The sequence below is a fragment of the Acanthopagrus latus genome, chromosome 12, assembly GCF_904848185.1.
Source record: "Acanthopagrus latus isolate v.2019 chromosome 12, fAcaLat1.1, whole genome shotgun sequence".
In the NCBI taxonomy this organism is placed as follows: Eukaryota; Metazoa; Chordata; class Actinopteri; order Spariformes; family Sparidae; genus Acanthopagrus; species Acanthopagrus latus.
Genome location: NC_051050.1, coordinates 12,906,961 through 12,925,027, shown reverse-complemented (window position 1 = coordinate 12,925,027; position 18,067 = coordinate 12,906,961). Strand labels below are relative to the sequence as shown.

The window sequence follows — 18,067 nt, the reverse complement described above, 5'->3', positions numbered from 1 at the left end:
ACTGCCCTTGGCACAAAAATAAAAGTAATGATACCAAAGTCATTAGGGATTTATCATTTAAGGTCCATAAAAGTCCGTCCAAAGTTTAATGGCAATACATCCTATAACCATCAAGTTATTACTGTCTTGACCAAAGTTTAACTAACTGACAGGCAGCAGGAAAACACTCACATTTCACTAACAATCGCACCTTTTCTTTTAGTTAAATAGTAAGATACAGAGACAACATCGTCTGCAATCTAAAAGCAGAAAGCTTTCCTTTATTGTTCATGATTTTTACTTGCTGATTCATCATGTGAGAGCAAAATGGAAGCTTATGATGAGAATGAAATTAGTAAAGGGAAGATAAAGACATAAAATTCAGAGTCAAGCAAAATAAAGACGCAGCGAGCATGACCAGACAGTGACTTAGCATTGTGTGTCTTTCTGTTGCTCTGAAGTGTCCAAGCTACAGGCAGGTCACATGTTGCTCCTATGGAAAATTCCACTGCAGCTCTTTCGCTCTCTCTATACATAAACACAAGAGCACGGGGGCTGACTTTCCTCTCACCCTGCCCTGGTTGCCCGTCCTCCAACAAATTTTGTTTTACCAAAAGCTCCACAGCCAATATTCTGGCTGCCAGCTATTTGATTAGATTTAATTTTAATAAAGCAAGAGGTACCACATGCCCCTATATGTGCTGTGGGTCCCTTTCTGCCAACACATTCAGCAGTCAGGTGCCAATAAAGAGATTAGAGTCAGACAGCTGGGCAGTCTATCCCACGGCTATCATGTTACTGGGCGAAAAAGGTTTAGATTAAGTTGAGATTGGGCAGACACCAGTGGATATATCCACCATATCACTAGAATTAGTATTAAATGAAGCAGCAGCAGCAAATACGCATTACATCTTGTTGTGTTTTAAGAATCTCACAGGAGCGATTATAACATGGTAACTTATGAACCTCAATACTTAGATTAAAGATTAAAAAGATTAATGAGTGTGCCAGCTTGAGTTTACATAACAGTTTAAGGTCCATATGTTAAGTCAACTCAGCTGTATTCATATAGCCCAAAATTAAGATTAAGGATTAAGGAAAAACTCCCCAGGAAGAGACCCCACTTTAAATCATTATTGTCATTCAGTTTCTGCATTCAAAATGTGGTATATTCCAGAAAATATCTGAATCACATGCTGGCTAAATGTAATTCCAAGATGGGTACAGAGACACAGTTTAGAGACAGATTTGATGCCACTTTCTCTCTTTGTTGACGCATTGTTATCCATACCTAGTTTGTGAAATGGCCGGAAGTTGGTTACAATTACTAACATGCTGTTTCATGAGATGTCAAGAGAAAATAAAACATGTATTGCAAGAGTGCAGGAATTAAAATAGTGGTGCAAAGCATGCTCACTGAGGCAACTTTACAGAATTGTAAAATCTTTCCTAACAGCATTATAAACCAGTGTGCAGAGTTTTTGAGTTTGATAACCTTTCAGACTACTGGATGTGTGACTCAGCTCTGCCTTCCTGGACTGTATTTTTAACTCACCAACGCCTGAAGAAACACACCCCCAGCAACACACTCACGGTTCCCTATTTTCAGTTCAAATACCAAGTGATGGTGCCGTGTCAGCTCTTTTTGACACAACGTGAAAACAGACAGATCGGGGACATTTCTATGCTCAAATGACTCTGTATTGTATTCAACTGATTTATTGTGCAATAACTTTTATATACTGCACTCAAAGTGCCTTTACATTGGTACTAACTGTGACAATCACAATAATAGTCTCTTTATAAAGCACAGAGTCATTCTGTGCATGTCACAGTCATGAATCCGGTCTTATATGAACACAATGTCTTGGCATATACCGTACATCTATAAGCTCCATCGAGGTCAAAGCATGACCACATCTATATGAACTGTATGATATGTGCTCTTATACTTGTCTGCGACCCTGTCATCTGACACGTGCATCTCCAGAATAGATTCAACCAGCTGTTGCTGGAGCTAGCTGAACTGCATGGATGTCACCGTGAACCAGGTCACAAGCAGCTCCAATCATGAACCATGAATCCTGCACAGTCGAACATGAAGCACCTCCAACCAGCTGGTACTGGCTTTTACAGTACACACACTTTCTGGTTACTGATACAGAGACCAGGCACTAAAATGGAGAATACATCCTACATGTGACCTTGGGACTGAAAGCAACTGCAGGTAGCTGCACTGACCTCGAGAATATACCTTTAAGAAGAGTTAAAGGAAAAGCTACAGCATGGGGTTAAAGGCTGTCCTATGTTTGATTTATCTTTGTTTTGCCAAAACAAGGGATTTTCTTCTTCATAAAAATACCAATGACTTGGAATATGCATGCAAAAAAACAGAAACAAAACATGAATGAATGAATGGGTAGCACTCTGAAGGACAAGGGTATAAATAGCATATTTGTCATTTCTAATGCTGGGCAGTGAGAGAAAACCTCCATCAGTGTTGCTTAATGAGTATTTTTGCACCTGCCATGCAGTGCCTGATGCACAAGTACATGAGAATGCACACAGAATCTACAGGTGGCATTGCTTTCATGTTGCTATCAGTAGTAAAACATGTATCTACAACAGCAGCAAGGTCACAATCGTCCAAATTCAGACCCAAGAGGAGAATACATGAATTAAACCATCCCTTTAGTATGTCTAAACATCAAAAGAGATTAATCCTATATGAAACATAAAATGAGCAAATTATAATAATTAGGAAGCTGGAACCTGAGACAGTTCCTGATCAATTTTCTGTTGACCAAAAAGTCATTCCAGCTGTCATTTGCAGCCCCTGTCTGCATGGTTGAACATGCAGAGACACACTAAAAATTAATGAATTGTCTAATGTACAGTCTCAATAGTAGTTGTTCATAAGTGGCAACTGTCAGCAAGATGGGCAATTAAAGTGAAACTCTTACCAACATGCAACCGTTTATGTGAATGTACATGAGTCAAACCTTTGTGTAAAAGCATAATTACAACAAAAAAGGCACTTTGAAGATCTACCGTATTTTCGTTTTCGGGTCAAACTCATCTTAAATGGGAATGCTTGGGGCAAATTAGCGATAGCATCAAAATTGCTATTTTTAACACACTAAGAAGGTTCGACACAATATGAAACTTTGCTTGTAGCATCACCAGGGTCTCTATACATGAAGAACATTGAAAACATTTTTTGTGTACACAGAGTTTACTAAAAAAGAGAGTTTTTGGGCAACTCATGTTAGCGTATGTTTGTTCCGCTAGCTGCCGTCCTGCCTGTGAGAAGTGTCGATTTCCGAATGCGATGCAAGATGAAGGTGAGTTAAGGTGGAACGCTCCTAAAGCTTATTTCCATATAAATGCACAGATAATTTGTTGTTTTGTCATTAGCAAAAAACAATATTGACCTTAAAGTTGAAAAAGGAGCCTCATATAAGAAGCAATACAGTAGCATTCCACCTCAACTGTCCTCCAGGTTACATCGCACTCGGAGGTCGATGCTTCTCGGCAAGCGGATCAAGCAACTGCAAAGGTGAGTTGTTCAACAACGTTTTTAGCAAACTCTGTGCATACAAACAATGTTCACAATGCGCATGTTCATGTGTAGAGACCCTGGTGATATTAGCAAAGTTTCATGTTGTGTCACGGTTCCCACATCTACCTAAACATCAAATTCAAGAACCTTGCAATTAAATTTCCAGGCCCTATTCCCTTAAAATCAAGGACCCTACACAGGATTGTTTCAGATACAGATCAACATTAATTACTGTTACAACAATTCAAATATTTCGAGCACTTTCAATCACCCATGGCTATATTTACGTCTAGACATGGACCTTGAAAATCTTTTTTTAAAAGACGTTCAAGGCCTTCGTTTTTCCACTCAAACTGACACACTTTCAGGGACCCACGGGAACCCTGTTTCCAGAAACTAGAACACCTCAGATATCATGCATTGTCTAAATCTAAATAATGTTACTTTCATTATGTTTTGTAAACAGAATATTAATTCATAATTTGCACAAAACTGTTGCAATTATTGTTTTCTGTATATACACTTCTACTAAGGTTACCCAAGATATCACATTGTGTGTATTGTGTCTTACCTGGACTGGCACATCGTCCAAGAGCTTGATGGGTCCTGAAAAAGCGAATGCATGTTGATTTGAGAGCATGGCTGCTCTGCAACTTCATACAGGAAACCCCGCTGAACACAGGGGCTGAGCAGCTGGCCGCCACAACACGAAGGAGGCTCGCCATGGTGCACACACCCAGCACTCACACACCAGGAGGAGCTCAACGGGACAGACAGCACTCCTCCTGGGATGAGACGGGAGGGGGATTATGGGTAAAGAACAATAACAGGTGAAAGTGAGTGAGAGGGTAATACACACACTTGCGCCCGCAAGTTCAACAGAAATATGTCCTACCCTGCTCTTTTGTAGATCAAACACACACACACTTGTGACCTTGTTGATGCTTATACAACAGGACCTGCCAACACTTTCCTATACATATTTGAACCCAATCCAACACATATTATGACTATCTGATCCCCATTACAAATCTGTCCTTGATTTTTGTTGATACACAAACATCTTCTTTTTCATTTTCTGCAAGGATAACTGGATATATCTTTAAATTGCAGCCCTGAGTGACTCTGAGGCAGTAAACACAAAGAGGGACAGCATGTTTACTTTAAAAGGGAGATAATGAACTGGGATAGACTGGGACAGCTGGGCTGGTGTAGTAGGGTTTAAACTAGAATTGACTGGCATCTAACTCCTATTGGCCACACTGTGTGCACAATAAGGACTCCGTTTCAGTCAAAAGATCAAAACCGCATTTTGTTTTGAAAGTCAAACTGACCTTAAAAGTTCAATTAAAAAATGTATTAATTAGGTGATCACCATAGAAAAAAAAAATTATATTAGGGTTACATCAATGTAAATGGACTATTATTGGGGTTCGGGACCGGAGATTTAACAATTAATTGAGTTCTTTTCACAGACAGTATAAGTAATTGATAATGAAAATAATTGGAGAGCAGGTATCACAATACAGTTTCACAAAAGCCCAATTAAAAAAAAGACATATCAGGGTAATAAATGAAAGGTTAAAAAGGTTTAAGCTATAAAATATGAAAATAACTGTGCCCCTTTTACATCACTAAAGGACAACTGACCCATATTGGATACTTCATATATAGTTCAGATAAAGAATCAATACATGTAATCAATTTCATACAATCAAACCACGAAAACATAAACACATTGCAAGCACATCAAAACATACATTAGGTTAGATCTGTAACCAGTGTGTTTGAATGAAGGTCATCACCATTTTTTTGTCTTTCAAAACTTCCGTTTAAATTTCCCTGAATCCAGTTTACCATCAAAGAGAACACTGAAACAAATCTCTTTTTTTACATCTGAGAAACTGGACACCAATCAGCCATTATGTGACTTTCGGCACCGTTTGAGAGACTATTGATAACCTATTTTCAGTTAACAAGCCGTCTGCAGACAGACAGCGTGTTGTGTTCAGGGACTCTTATTTCATATCAAAAAAACTCAAACTACCACGTCACCAAAAACTGTTTAATCACACTCAGACGCTGTTAACATTTTTTCTGGTGTTAACACGTAACGTTAGCTTATGAAAAACAAGATGTGGATGAACAAGGCATTAAGCTGCAGACGTGTGTCGCTTTGTCCTGGATGTGCCAGGTTAAACCCGGGTCAGAACGGCTCTCGTAAACCTCTGGCTAACGGCGCCGTTTATGACCCAATAAGTCACCAACAACACAACGTTCAAATCAATGACGACAACCGTCTCACAACTGTGTGTCACCGACAAGAAGCTTGAGCTAAAATGTGTTTTGTTTGTGAGGCCACCTTTCAGTGCACTTTCACTGTGAGTCAGAGCTCAGCGGTGTTAATCCAGGCGGCCACCTCTTCTTTCTTTTTGTCTCCGCTCCCCGCAAAACAAAACCTAGCGGGGGCTCAATGCTAACATGAGCTAAGCTAGCGCGCTAGCAGGCAGCTAAAAAACATCTGTGTCGTGCATGAAGGCGAGGTATGACTCATAAATCCCCCACACACACTCGCACAGAAATGCAAACCGAAACAAATGCATGTGAAAAAAAGTGAGAGTGGAAAAGTTAACGGAACATAACTCGACTGACCTCTGCAAATGGTCCGGGCTCTGTGCTGCACAGACGAACTCTGATAACCCGGAAGGTGTCCGGAACAGCGGCCGGCAGGATTATTATTTGATCATATGAGACGCATCATATCGACTTCTGACTTCTGATTTGTGGTCACCGAGGAGGCAGGACGAAGCCATCACAAATGCACACCCCTCAGTCTCACCTCTGTATTGTTTTGTTTTGTTTTTGTATATAAATGACAGTGACATTACTGTCAATATTCTATTTTAAATTATGATCCGGTTTATCAGATAAATCTTAATTTAGGGACAGGTTTTGTTTAAACGTTTTGGTGGAAGCATACGCATGCTTCATGTCTTGACAGAAAAGCACAAATACATACAAATATATGTATAGTTATAATGATATGAATAAATGAGCACATTTACGTGTCATTTACTGTTTCACAAATGGCGTCCTAAAACTTAATTTACAATTCTGCATGCTGCCACTGTGGGGCGCTCTTTCACTATTTTATATTTAGCACTACACGGGGGTTTAAAACGTGGTCTATTTGTTATATATGTTTAATCAAGATTCATCGCAGATTAAACAAAAAATTACATGTATTTACATATAAACATGTACATGCCTACATATATGTCATGTATGGCTGAATATGGTCCTGTTCTGGTGGTGTGTGGCAAAAATCGGTTGGTGGGCCCCTATTAATCCTTTGATTTCTCCCTCAATATTCAGTACATCTGGGCCCCAAGTTTGTACACAAGTTGATGCCAAAATACGCAGCATCCCTCCATCCATTATCTGAAATAGTTACAGGGAACTGTAGTTTATACCAGCTCATACTGAGCAAGAGGCCCTGAACAGGTTAAAAAGGCATCAGAATTTGTGACTTGTGTGTGTGTTGAGGGAGACCACACAAAGGCAAACATGTTCATAATATGTTGTTTAAACAAATTCAGCCAAGGCAAATTTAAATGGACACAACAAATTGGAAGCACGGGAGACAGAGAGCACCAGAGGGAGGTATCCAGCCTTCTCATAGCAGGTGCAGCAATCAGAGGAAGTTGCGCCAGGTGCGGCTCACTCCTCTGACAGCCCCGCCACTCAGGAGCAGATCAAGACACAAGTAATCAGGAACAGAGCTATAACATAGCTACATAACATGACCACTAGCTACATTATTTCTTTTCTATATACCAGAGACCAGAAAATGACTGTAGTAAACATGAAATGTGAACATGAATATACTGAATATATTTTTTGCAATTCCTTTTTCGGAATTGCTTTAGCCTCATAGCGGTAAACATAATCTCTCCAATTTGACCAAAGCGTAACAGAGTGTGATGCATTCGAGTGCAATTTTTCATTTTGTTCCTTCTTGTTAGATTATATTACTATAACTTAGCCACGATCTGTTTTGACACTGCAGGTACTCTCATGATGTGATTAATATCTTCTGTACTAAATATAATATATAATAAATGCTCATGTTTTCATTTCATTTTTTCCCATTCACCATCATCATTATGAGACTGACTGGAGGAGATGATCTCACACTTGTTCTGATATTGAGTCATTTGAAAGGTGGTGCGAGGTTAATGGAAGGAGACACTGAATCAACAGGTGCTGTGAGGATATCTCAACTGATCGTTTTTTACATGTAGCAATGAAAAAAACAAAACATAAAACATCTCCAGCGTTATTATCTGTCATACGAAATGGAGGGTTTCGTGTCAAATTGTTTGCAAAAAACAGAGAAAGAACAGAGATAATCATCTAGCAACGTTCTTAGCAGTGACACAGCTGTTTAAACATGTGATGCAAGACTCACATTTCTCTACCAAGGGACGCTTTCTCACTATTTCACATTGTGTCGTGACTTCATTATCATCCAATTTCCTCTCATTTTACTTTCATCGCTCCTAAAAATGAGAAATTGCTATTCTGGTATGATGAACAGATCATCGGTCATTATTACAATCACAGCAGAATCATCGTTCAGGTTTATGAGTCAAAGTATAAGTAATGTGTAAGGTCACTGTCTCCTCTTCTTCTGTGGTTACTGACACGTATTTGTCTTGTTCCTCCACTATTAATGGGCTAACTGTGCTGGTTCGGCTTCCTTGTAAATCTTTGTTAATGAAAAACTAGCAGTGAGTTACAGCCTGTTCTGGAGCAATAACATCTTTGTCAGTCACGTACTCTCTCTGTACCAGTGCCTCATTGACCTACACTTACACTGTATATAGTACATATACTGCACATTCTCCTCCTGCCATATACTGGTCATCTGGTTCTCTTTATCAGGCTCAGAGAGTGGAATGCATTGTTGCTACGCCTGGATCTAATTTCAGGGTTTCGCCATAAAAATAGCTTGTCTAATTGGCTTTGTTTGTACATCTTTCTTATATATTCTGTCTCCCTCAGTGATATTAAAACCAACACATGTGTTGTTTCAAGGGCAGGTCAGAAGCAGGTGGCCATACGTTTTGTCCCTTAAAAGTCATTCAGTCTCTTCAAAGTTGCTCCGTTCAGCAGATGATTGTGTATACAAAATATCACCAGCTGCATATACATTTTTTTTTTTTTTTTTACCGTGTTATCATTTTGAAAATCAAGGCCAAGACCCTTTGTCAAACAATATATTTGGCTGTCCTAGAACCCAGAGCTTTAGACATTTAGATGTTCAACTGGAATGATTTTCATTACTACTATTACTAAACTTTGTGAACATGAATGGATGAGGCTGTAGTCATATTTATAGTTACATTTGGACTGGTTTGTGAAGCCTCGTGGTCTTTGGATTCCTGACTGGAAACGATCACCAAAGAAGTGCGGTTGTGTTTTTTATTTGGTGAATTATTGACGGCGCAGCTAGTGGGAGGGATTAAATACTTTTTCCTTGGCAGAACGTGTTTAGGGTTGACTCGCCTGTGGGCACATTTGTCTCAGATTCACATCATTGAACCAGTGTGAACTTTTCTAGCTTGCAGAGTCTATAAGCCTGTCTGTGTTATTTACGACTGCTGCCATTTGCCTTCATCCAAAAGCTTCAACTCCCGTTGAACAAATGGCTTTTGGCTGAGATGCTGCGTCTCTATCTCCCCACTTCAAGTCTGTCATTCAGTCAACGCAGAATTTTTTTTTTTTTGAATGGCCTTGTTTGTTTTTTTTTCTCTCCAAGTGCAAAGCAGCCTGCAGAAGTTTGCAATCAGTGTCTTAATGACGGATGGTGACAGGTGTTAACATCAAAACTGTCAAATGCAATCTATAAGTAATTTGGCATTTTACTGACCCTGGATAGGGACATTGTCTCTTCACTTGCACAACTCTACAGGACATTGGAGGTCAGCATCAGCAGGTCGGGATTTAGTCTCTCGATCAAAAGCACAATAGGACGCCAACCTACTGACCTGATAATGTTATGTGAAAAACAATGAGTGGGTTTTTGCCTGCGTCCGTGAATGCACACACGTGGGTGCATTGGCCTCCATGTGCATATAAAACTCTGTATTAGGAAGGGACATCGAAACAGTCAGCTGTGAGACAAAGAAGCACACACACAGAGAGTGTGTGTGTGTCTGTCAGGGAGAGAGAGAGAGAGAGAGAGAGAGAGAGAGAGAGAGAGAGAGAGAGAGAGAGAAACAAAGAGATTTTTCAGCCAGAAAATGCTTTGAAGTCACAGAAAATTCCAGGAGTTTCCTGTTAACGAGCCTGGGCTATAATGCGAACCAGGAGTGTGTGTGGAGTGTGTGTGTGTGTCTAGGGGGAGAGGGAGGTCCCTCTAGTCAGTCTCTCTCTGCTGGTGAGAGAGGTTAACATCACTGCAGTCTTTGCTGTCCATTTAACATTCATGTCAGATCTGGTTCACCTGTTCTTGAGGATACAGACCCCGTCAGCCTTAAACGGGGTTTTGAACGTGGATTAAAAGCATGGATGTTTCTCAGCTGGGAGTTTTCTGAGAGAATCTAGACTCTTGAATCACAGGTTGAACAGCTGCTGGGTCCATCTGGTCTGCTTCGGATGCAACGCGGCTGCCTAAGAGTGATGAACACAAATGCAGAGGAGGGTCTGTGAGCTGCTCCAGCTGACCAACAAGCCAACCACTCCACCTTGTCAGTGAGGATGTTTAATTTCTGTAACTCACGCTGGCCCCTGCTGTTGTTCGCCGCCCTGTGGAGCCTCAGCTACCCGAGTTTGCTCACCGCCTGGCCAGGGATCGGCTACAGCAAGCCCAAAGATCAGCTGGACCCCAATGTGAGGGACTGGGGAGACTATTCGGACCTCCCCGCAGGAATTGAGCAAGGGCTGGGGCTGGACGTGGATGGAGAACATGGAGGCGGCAGAGGAGTCGAAGAGCCCTCATCAAGCCTGGCTCCGGAGCTGGATTTCCTGTCAGACTTTGCAGGCAAGACAAATAAGCCGATGAGCTGATGTGTCTATTTGTCCGTCTGCTTGCTGACAGTGAACAACCCTTCTCCCTTCCAGGTAAAAAGCGACTGTGGGTGATAACAGCCCCGTCACACAATGACCACTACCTGCGTATGATGGAGAAACAGCTGGAAGACATGGAGCAGGTACTGTGTGTACAGATATACACACCAAATTGATTTAGGGGGAGATTTTATCCGATTTGTTTTTTGTTTTTTTTCCCCTTTTTTTTAGTTTCACTCTCTTTCCGTCTTTTCCGGTGTCATTCTCAGAAAGGGCTCAACTGCCGCCTAGCAGAAAGAGACACATTCATCATCACCATCATCCAGAACGCCATGATGGAAGGTCGAATCCAGAAAACAACTCTTCAAGGAGATGCTACAGTAGAGAGCCTTGACCCTGACACAGTTACCAAACTGCTGCACTATCTGGAGCTTACCGGCCAGGTAGGTCACATCCCCGGAAGATATGAACAAGTTGCAGCCTATATGTATTTCTTTCAATTTAGCAAAAAATTCCAGGTTTTCCTCAGTGTGTACCTCTGCTTGACTTGTTATTGTCTTATTACACCTGTTGTTTCAGGAGCAGGGTTTCACCACGCTGGTCGTAAAGAAGAACCTTCACGTCAGTGAGCGCTTCCCCATTCCAGTCCGTGTTGAGGCAATTTTGGAGGTCATCGATCAGTTCCCCATGAGGAAGCTGGAGAAGATGACCAGAAAAGGATCTCAGCTGAGGTTAGATTATACCATCAAGTTCATTAAGTCCGCTTTAAATTCAAAATGGGTTAACCCTAACCCTAACCGATCAAAATATCAAATAATGTGAAAATAAAACCATAAACAATTAGCTGTATTCTGCATTGCTATGGGTGCATTATTGGAGATAATGCAGGTATAAAATTACACGTCAAGGCAAGCTATTTCTTTCTTTTGTACTTCAACCAACAGTACACCCAATGACTCTTCTTTCACTGTCATAAATGACAAAGAAAAGCAGCAACTCTTTACAATTAAAAAGCTCAACCCAGCAAAAGATTTTCATTTTAGCCTGAAAAACGAAACAAAATAATGAACCCATCACAATAGTTGATTAACTTCCTTTCAATCAACTAATCTATTGATAGTCTAACTGTTGGTCTGTGGGTCTGTCAGTCCACCAGTCTGATCCGGACTGAAATACACCTACTCAGCACCAGATTGTTAGCGCTGTCATTGTAAGCATTGTAGCATTTAGCTCGTAGCATCGCTGTGCAGCCTCACACAGCAGCTAGCGTGGTGAAAAACCTTCTTAGCACAAATTTGCCACATGGGGCTTCATAATATATGCAACACACATCCATTCAAGTAACAACTAAGTATAAATGTTACATTTTGTGTAAGACGTGGGCATTCATTACAATTAGAATTTGTGGTTTCTCTGTCATTTTGGTCAAAGTTGTGAACAAAACGCTGTCTGATGTTCTGTATCCAGGTGTAAACCCACCAAAAAGAAGGTTTTAGTGACGAGGAAAAAGATGAAGAAGAAGACGGTGCTGAGCCCTCAGAGACGAGGGAACGTGACTTCTATCGTGGCCTTGCAAAGAAAACCTCCGGCGGACAAAAAAGCTGCCCTGAAGAGTAAGATCCAGGACATCCTGAGTGGACGGTCGAGGTTTGTTATCCGTAAGGAGTCTGCAGTGGGGTCCACGAGGGGAAGGGAGTCGAACAGCGCCGGTCGGGCCGCTTCAAACGCACACGAAAAGGTGCACGGAGCCCCATCTGTGTCAAAGAGCAACAAAGACATAAAGACAGACAGGTGCAGTCTTCATATTACTGTAAATTACGTAGATGTGTGGAATGTCGATGTTTGATTGATTTCACTGAACGCTTGCTCAGATTCTCTTTTCCCATCTGGCACATCCTGCGTCCTCATCCCCTTACACCAGAGGCAGATGAGCTTTTTTTAGTGCTGGACCAACATCAAAAGTTCTTCTTTTTTTTTCATTCTATCCTGCTGCAGGGCTGACTCCACCGTGGAAGAAGGAAAGAAAAGACACAGAGGGAAAACCAGTGAAGTTGAAAAAGAGGTGAATGTAAAGGAGGATACACAGGAAAAGCAGAGCTCTAAGAGAAAGGGGAAAGGGAAGAAAGGGAAGAAAGGGAAAGGAAGAGGGAAGAAGTCCAACAGAGAGGCCAGTGAGAAGGATAAAACAGCCCTGAAGACGTTTTTGGACAGTTTCAAGGGCTCAAGAAGGCTGATGGTGAGAAGTTTCTCTTTTCTCCGCCCCTTTCCCCCCTTGTTCTTTGACAGCGGCCTCCACATTGTCAATGCAACTTATCAGTATCCTATCATCTATGAGGAGTGATGTGTCTGTTTGTGTTGTACTAGTTGATTTCGACGCCCAGCAAAGATGCAACGCTGTACGTCCAGCAGACGGAGGAGAACAAGAAGCAACACTGTGACCTCGCTATCAGGAAGATCACCGTGGCGACCATTGTGGGCGCGGGACGTGACGCTGTGCTAACCTTGCAACACCACCAGCTTGGTAGGAAGTGTTTGTAATTTTTTTTTGTCTGTGTGTATGACGTTGTGTGTTTGAATATTTGGTTAGGTTCCCTCCAGGGGATGGAACCTGGTAACTGGACAAACTCTTGCAGATATCGTTGATTTTTTTATACATGCGCTGTCTGAATATTCTGAAGCAAAGAGAGCAACATGTTGTATTTTTTTACCGGAGTGTGACAAAAATGCAAATGTGTTGCTTCCATCTTTGCATGTTTAATGCACTGTAGCGTACAACAGTCTGTAACTGTGTTGTGTTGCGTCTACATGCTTGAGGTAGTAGCTGAACAGCAGCTGTTTAAAAAAATAAAAAAAAAAAACACTAAGAGACTACAACCACGATAGAGGCTGTGTTCAGCTGAAACCACAGGTGTCATTTGAGATAAATGATAACACATTTTAATTTTCGCACGTTAGCACATTTGTTAATAAGCAGTAAACCCAAGCCACAGCTGTGGCTGGTGGAAAGGTCTAGTCATAAACTCAAGTACTGGAAAGATGTCACAGAAGCCGAGCAATGAGTAATGTCCTTACAGGTTTAAAAATTGTTCAGAGGCGACTTGGCTTCATGTCATGTGTGTTTCAGAGTCAGAGCCTCCTCTCAGCGACCAATCGGAGCATCTCTCAGACTCTGGCCTGATCTCTCTGTTGAGATCAGAGCTCAGCCTGTCGTCCTCTGACCTCTTTTCCATGACCGTCACGGACTACGACATCAAGCCCAATGTAAGACAGTCTTCACTGCTGTTTTTGCTCTTACTCACGTTCACACCTGGAAGCACTCCAGTTCAGAGCTGCTCAAAGTGACGGGAACCATATTTAACCCCAGATTTTAAGCCACTGAATGAGTCAAATAGGCAATATTTTTGTCAGATTTTATGATAAAGCTCATTTATTTGTCTTTTACATTATTTTAAGGGATTTAAATGTGTTTCTACAAAGTCCTTTGTAATTTTTGTTTCAGAAGCAATCAGGAACTGTTGCTGATGTGGCCTTTTGTTTTAAAGACAATTTAAATGTAATGCCATGTCATACAGGAACAGAAACACCCTTGATATGACTCAACTTGTTACCCTTTGCATTTTCATTGCCTAATTAGCTTTTATCTCTCTCCCAGAGAGTGTTTGAGGCTCCTCCATCAAGTCCTGCTCTGTTTGAGTACATTGACAACTTTCCCTCAAGGCGCTCAGAAAAAGAAAAGGAAAGGAAGAGTCCTGTGGTCTGCTCCAAAAACAATCAGCAGCCCGAAGCTGAGAATTCACTGCTCAGGTAGACTGTTATAATCCAGAGCTCACTTAGTTAACTAATAAGCAGAATGTATAAATGTAACTACTTATTAGATTAACAGAACTTTCCAGCCCTACAAAGCCAAAACATTTATTTTGCCATGAAGCAAAATGTGTGTAATGTAAACACACAATTTCCAAAATAAAAACATCATATTGAACATGCAGTCTATACAAAACTTGGCTAAAAGTCAAGCTAGCTAGAGACAGCCACAGCTAGCTTTGACTAACTGTTAAATTTACTTCTATTTTAGATCTATCTTCATGGTAATTTTTTAAAAACATTTTTGTCCCACATAAGTTAAATGAAGAAGTTGAATTTAGTCATGGAGAATAAAAACAGCAAACGTTAGCTTGGCAAAGTAACGTTAGCTGTAACTGCAAGATTAACTTTTGACTGTAGTGGAATTCAGTGCGGTCAGGCTGCTTTTAAATAAATTATTTAGATGTATTATGGTGTAAATTGATTTAATTATTATTAAAGAACTAGTCAATGGATAGCTAAAATACAAAACTACTTCATACTATAATTTTGTTTGCTAATACCGTGTTAATTCGATCAAACTCAACGTTCATGTCAATAATTTCTTCTGGAGTTAATCCTCTCTGTCTTTGATTTATAGTAGCTGTAATAGTAACTTTCTGTTTTATTATTTATTTCTTCTTTCTAGATATTATACAACATGTGCCTTAACACATTATGTCTGAACAAAAGGCAGGACCTTGACCGACTCATGCTACAACCTTCAAACTCACGTCACTGTTTTTATTGCTGTTCAGATTCATGTCTAAGAGGAGACTGCTGCTCATCTCTGCTCCCTCTGAGGACGACTACTCTTTCCAACAGCAGCTCTCTGCTCTCAATGGACAGGAGTGTCACCTGGGTCAGTAACACACCACACGCTCTTCAATGAACAATACCACACCTGTCTCTGGTGCAATATGGAAATACAACAGGCAGGTTTCCATCCTGACCTACAAGCTTGGGAAAGGTCCAAACCAATGCTGTCACTGACTTATTTGTACTATAATATATTTGTATTCATACGATTATAGACTCATCCGACACAGGTCTTTGTTGCTCAAATTTAGCCTGTAAGCATTTTGTGGGGCTCTCCCCAGGTATTCGCCACTTTGCCATGCTGAAGCTGATTGGAGTTGGACACAAGGCATCAGGAACTGTTGAGCTATTTCCACTTAATGGTGAGTCACTCCCGTGTCGGGAAGGGCAGGTGCATGGGATGGTGATAGATACAGGAACTTGGGATTTTATGCCAATTTGTGCAATCATTATAAATATATAGAGACATGTCCAAAACTTTAGAATGCTAAATTGAACTGTGTTTGTCAGGAGTGCATCTTGTCTTTTTAAATCCCATTTTGTGTATTGCACTTAACCCTTCCTGCCATTCTTCTTCTAGGTCGGAGTCAGAGTGAGGTTCAGCCGTTATCGCGCGATATGGTCAACAACCTGAGAGAACAGCTGAAGATCAGTAAGGACTACTTCAGCATGCTCGTCGTGGGGAAAGACGGCGACGTGAAGGCGTGGTTCCCGTCACCCATGTGGTCCCTGGATAGCATCTATGACCTGGTGGACTCCATGGAGCACCGCTTCCAGGAGGAGAAGCTGCAGAAGAGACTGGGGATCCACTGCCCTGAGGACAGGGGGAGAGGAGGCGGCGAGGCGGAGCATTATGGAGACTATGATGATGGGGGGGCCAGGGAGACATACATGTATCACCGACCCGAGGAATGATGAGAAAGGAGGAGGAGGAAGGCAAATCCATGTGACAACACAGCAGATACAGGAACAAATGGACTAATGAATATAAGAAAACTCATAAACAAAGACCTCATAAACTCTTCAGGACAATACAAATACAAATCATTTAGACACCATGATAATAAGCTATATTAATATAATATAGCCTATATTTGATGTTTGCAAGTAATAAATCATTTGGAAAGCAGAAAATATTTGAATGGTTTTATTTTTTTAAAGTCTAAATCTGAACACATGTGCACCATTCAGTTTTTAGAAAAGTCTGTGACTATATGCTGATCACAGTTTCGGTGGAAGAGGAAGAAGGACTGTCCAAGGTTGAGCAGATTGCACTTTTTGGCAACACTTCTGCTCAGTCTTGTCCAACACATTCAGTGTGTCAAAGACACAAACGGAAATGTTGTGATGCTGAAAAATTCAATATGGAGATCAAATGTTCTCTACTAAACATGTATTTTAAAGAGCTACAGTCTTCAGAGCTGAAAATTCTTTTACAACAGTTCTTCGAAAAAATACAAAAAGAAAAAAAACATCTGCAAAGGCTTTTTTTTAGTTGTTGAAAAAAAGAACACACACAACACAACTGCACTACATCTTCTGTAGTCAATTTATTTTCAGTGCCCAACTACGAGAGGCTTGGTTTTATACAGCTGCCATCAGAACACATGAAAATGCCTTATTTTATAATGACGACCAACCAAATGATTGTTGCTGCAGGACTCACGCTAGACTGCCTGGGGTCCTACACAGTGTCTCATGTAAAATTCAGTGCTTTATTTGAGACCTCAACATATATAATTTAGTAGAATGTTGAAAGAATTTCTTTAATTGAAAAGATAGGCAGTCCATGGAGTCCTGGCAGTCATATTTTGACTGATGAACTTACAGCACCTCGCTCTTTTTTTTTTTTTAACTGCCAACTGATGAGATGTTGCCAAAGAAGGTTGGGTGTCATAGAAAATCTTGGGTGTGCCATAATGTGCTGCTGTGTACGACTGTTGCTTTCCCAGCCAGCGCCAACCACCACAGAAACTAGCTCATCCCTAGCTTGTTAGCTAGCTAGTGGTGATAACACAAAACACGTAAATATAACATTAAACTTCTACTAATGACCTTTTAGGTGCAGGAATTCTTTCTTTTCCATTTCTGGATGCTGACACCGAAATCTTTCCACCACAGGATGAATGCTGCTGACCTCGGTTATTCATTGCACTGCCTAACGGTTGACATTTTGGCTTTTCATTTTGATTTGTGAAACACTTTATGACCAAATGTTCCCAACGGCCACAGCTGCAGTTTGGGTCAGCACTAATTAGCAAGTGTTAGCATGCTAACACTCAAAACTAAGATGATGAACATTGTAAACATTTCACCTGCTTAACATATGCATGCTGTCATTGTGAACAAGCTGCCATGCTTGCATTAGCATGTCGCTAATGTGCTAAAGTGGAGCTTCACAGTACAAATGTGCTGAATCTTTACTGCTGTGGTTTTTTCTTAATATTGCTGCAAATTTAAGCCATGTCACACTTTTTTTCTTTTATCAAAATCACCTTCCCACATTTGCAGTGTTTATTATGGCTGCCAAGGTTGCAACGTCTGTAGTTTCTCTGTTGATCCATGTGAGTGAGCATCAATTGTTGCACACGAACAGGAAAGTGCAGAGAGTTTGCCAGGGATAGGCAAATCCAGGAGATGAAAACGCGCAGATAACAGAGGCTGTGAGACTCACGCATGCACAAAACACCCATACTACTAAGAGAGGAAGTAGTCAAGCAGTCTGCTTATGTCACAGACAGAACTGGAGAATACACCCCCCCTCCCCCCCCCCCGACTCAAAAACACAGA

At 41.0% G+C, this 18,067-nt stretch overlaps 2 protein-coding genes across 3 annotated transcripts in view; one reads left to right on the top strand and one right to left on the bottom strand.

Annotated features, from left to right (window-relative positions):
• Positions 1-6,349, bottom strand: part of nnt (nicotinamide nucleotide transhydrogenase) — a 29,991-nt gene extending 23,642 nt beyond the window's left edge. Inside the window, exons 1-2 of one of the 2 annotated variants that reach the window (XM_037117255.1) lie at positions 6,194-6,349; positions 4,113-4,326 (exon numbers count right to left, since the gene is read on the bottom strand). In XM_037117255.1, coding sequence (XP_036973150.1) covers positions 4,113-4,266 — 154 coding nt within the window. In that variant the 5' untranslated portion in view covers positions 4,267-4,326; positions 6,194-6,349. Of the gene's footprint in view, positions 1-4,112; positions 4,327-5,903; positions 5,923-6,193 lie in introns of those variants that run through there. The other variant, XM_037117256.1, reaches the window with a different exon arrangement.
• A 641-nt stretch (positions 6,350-6,990) lies between these two features.
• On the top strand, positions 6,991-16,404 carry ccdc80l2 (coiled-coil domain containing 80 like 2). The gene is made up of 12 exons (XM_037117384.1): positions 6,991-10,589; positions 10,670-10,758; positions 10,885-11,058; positions 11,195-11,346; positions 12,083-12,406; positions 12,611-12,851; positions 12,980-13,136; positions 13,740-13,876; positions 14,268-14,419; positions 15,217-15,320; positions 15,559-15,639; positions 15,858-16,404. Exons 1-12 carry the CDS (start codon positions 10,307-10,309, stop codon positions 16,190-16,192), a joined length of 2,229 nt encoding a protein of 742 aa, XP_036973279.1. The 5' UTR covers positions 6,991-10,306; the 3' UTR covers positions 16,193-16,404.
• The last annotated feature ends 1,663 nt before the right edge of the window (positions 16,405-18,067 follow it).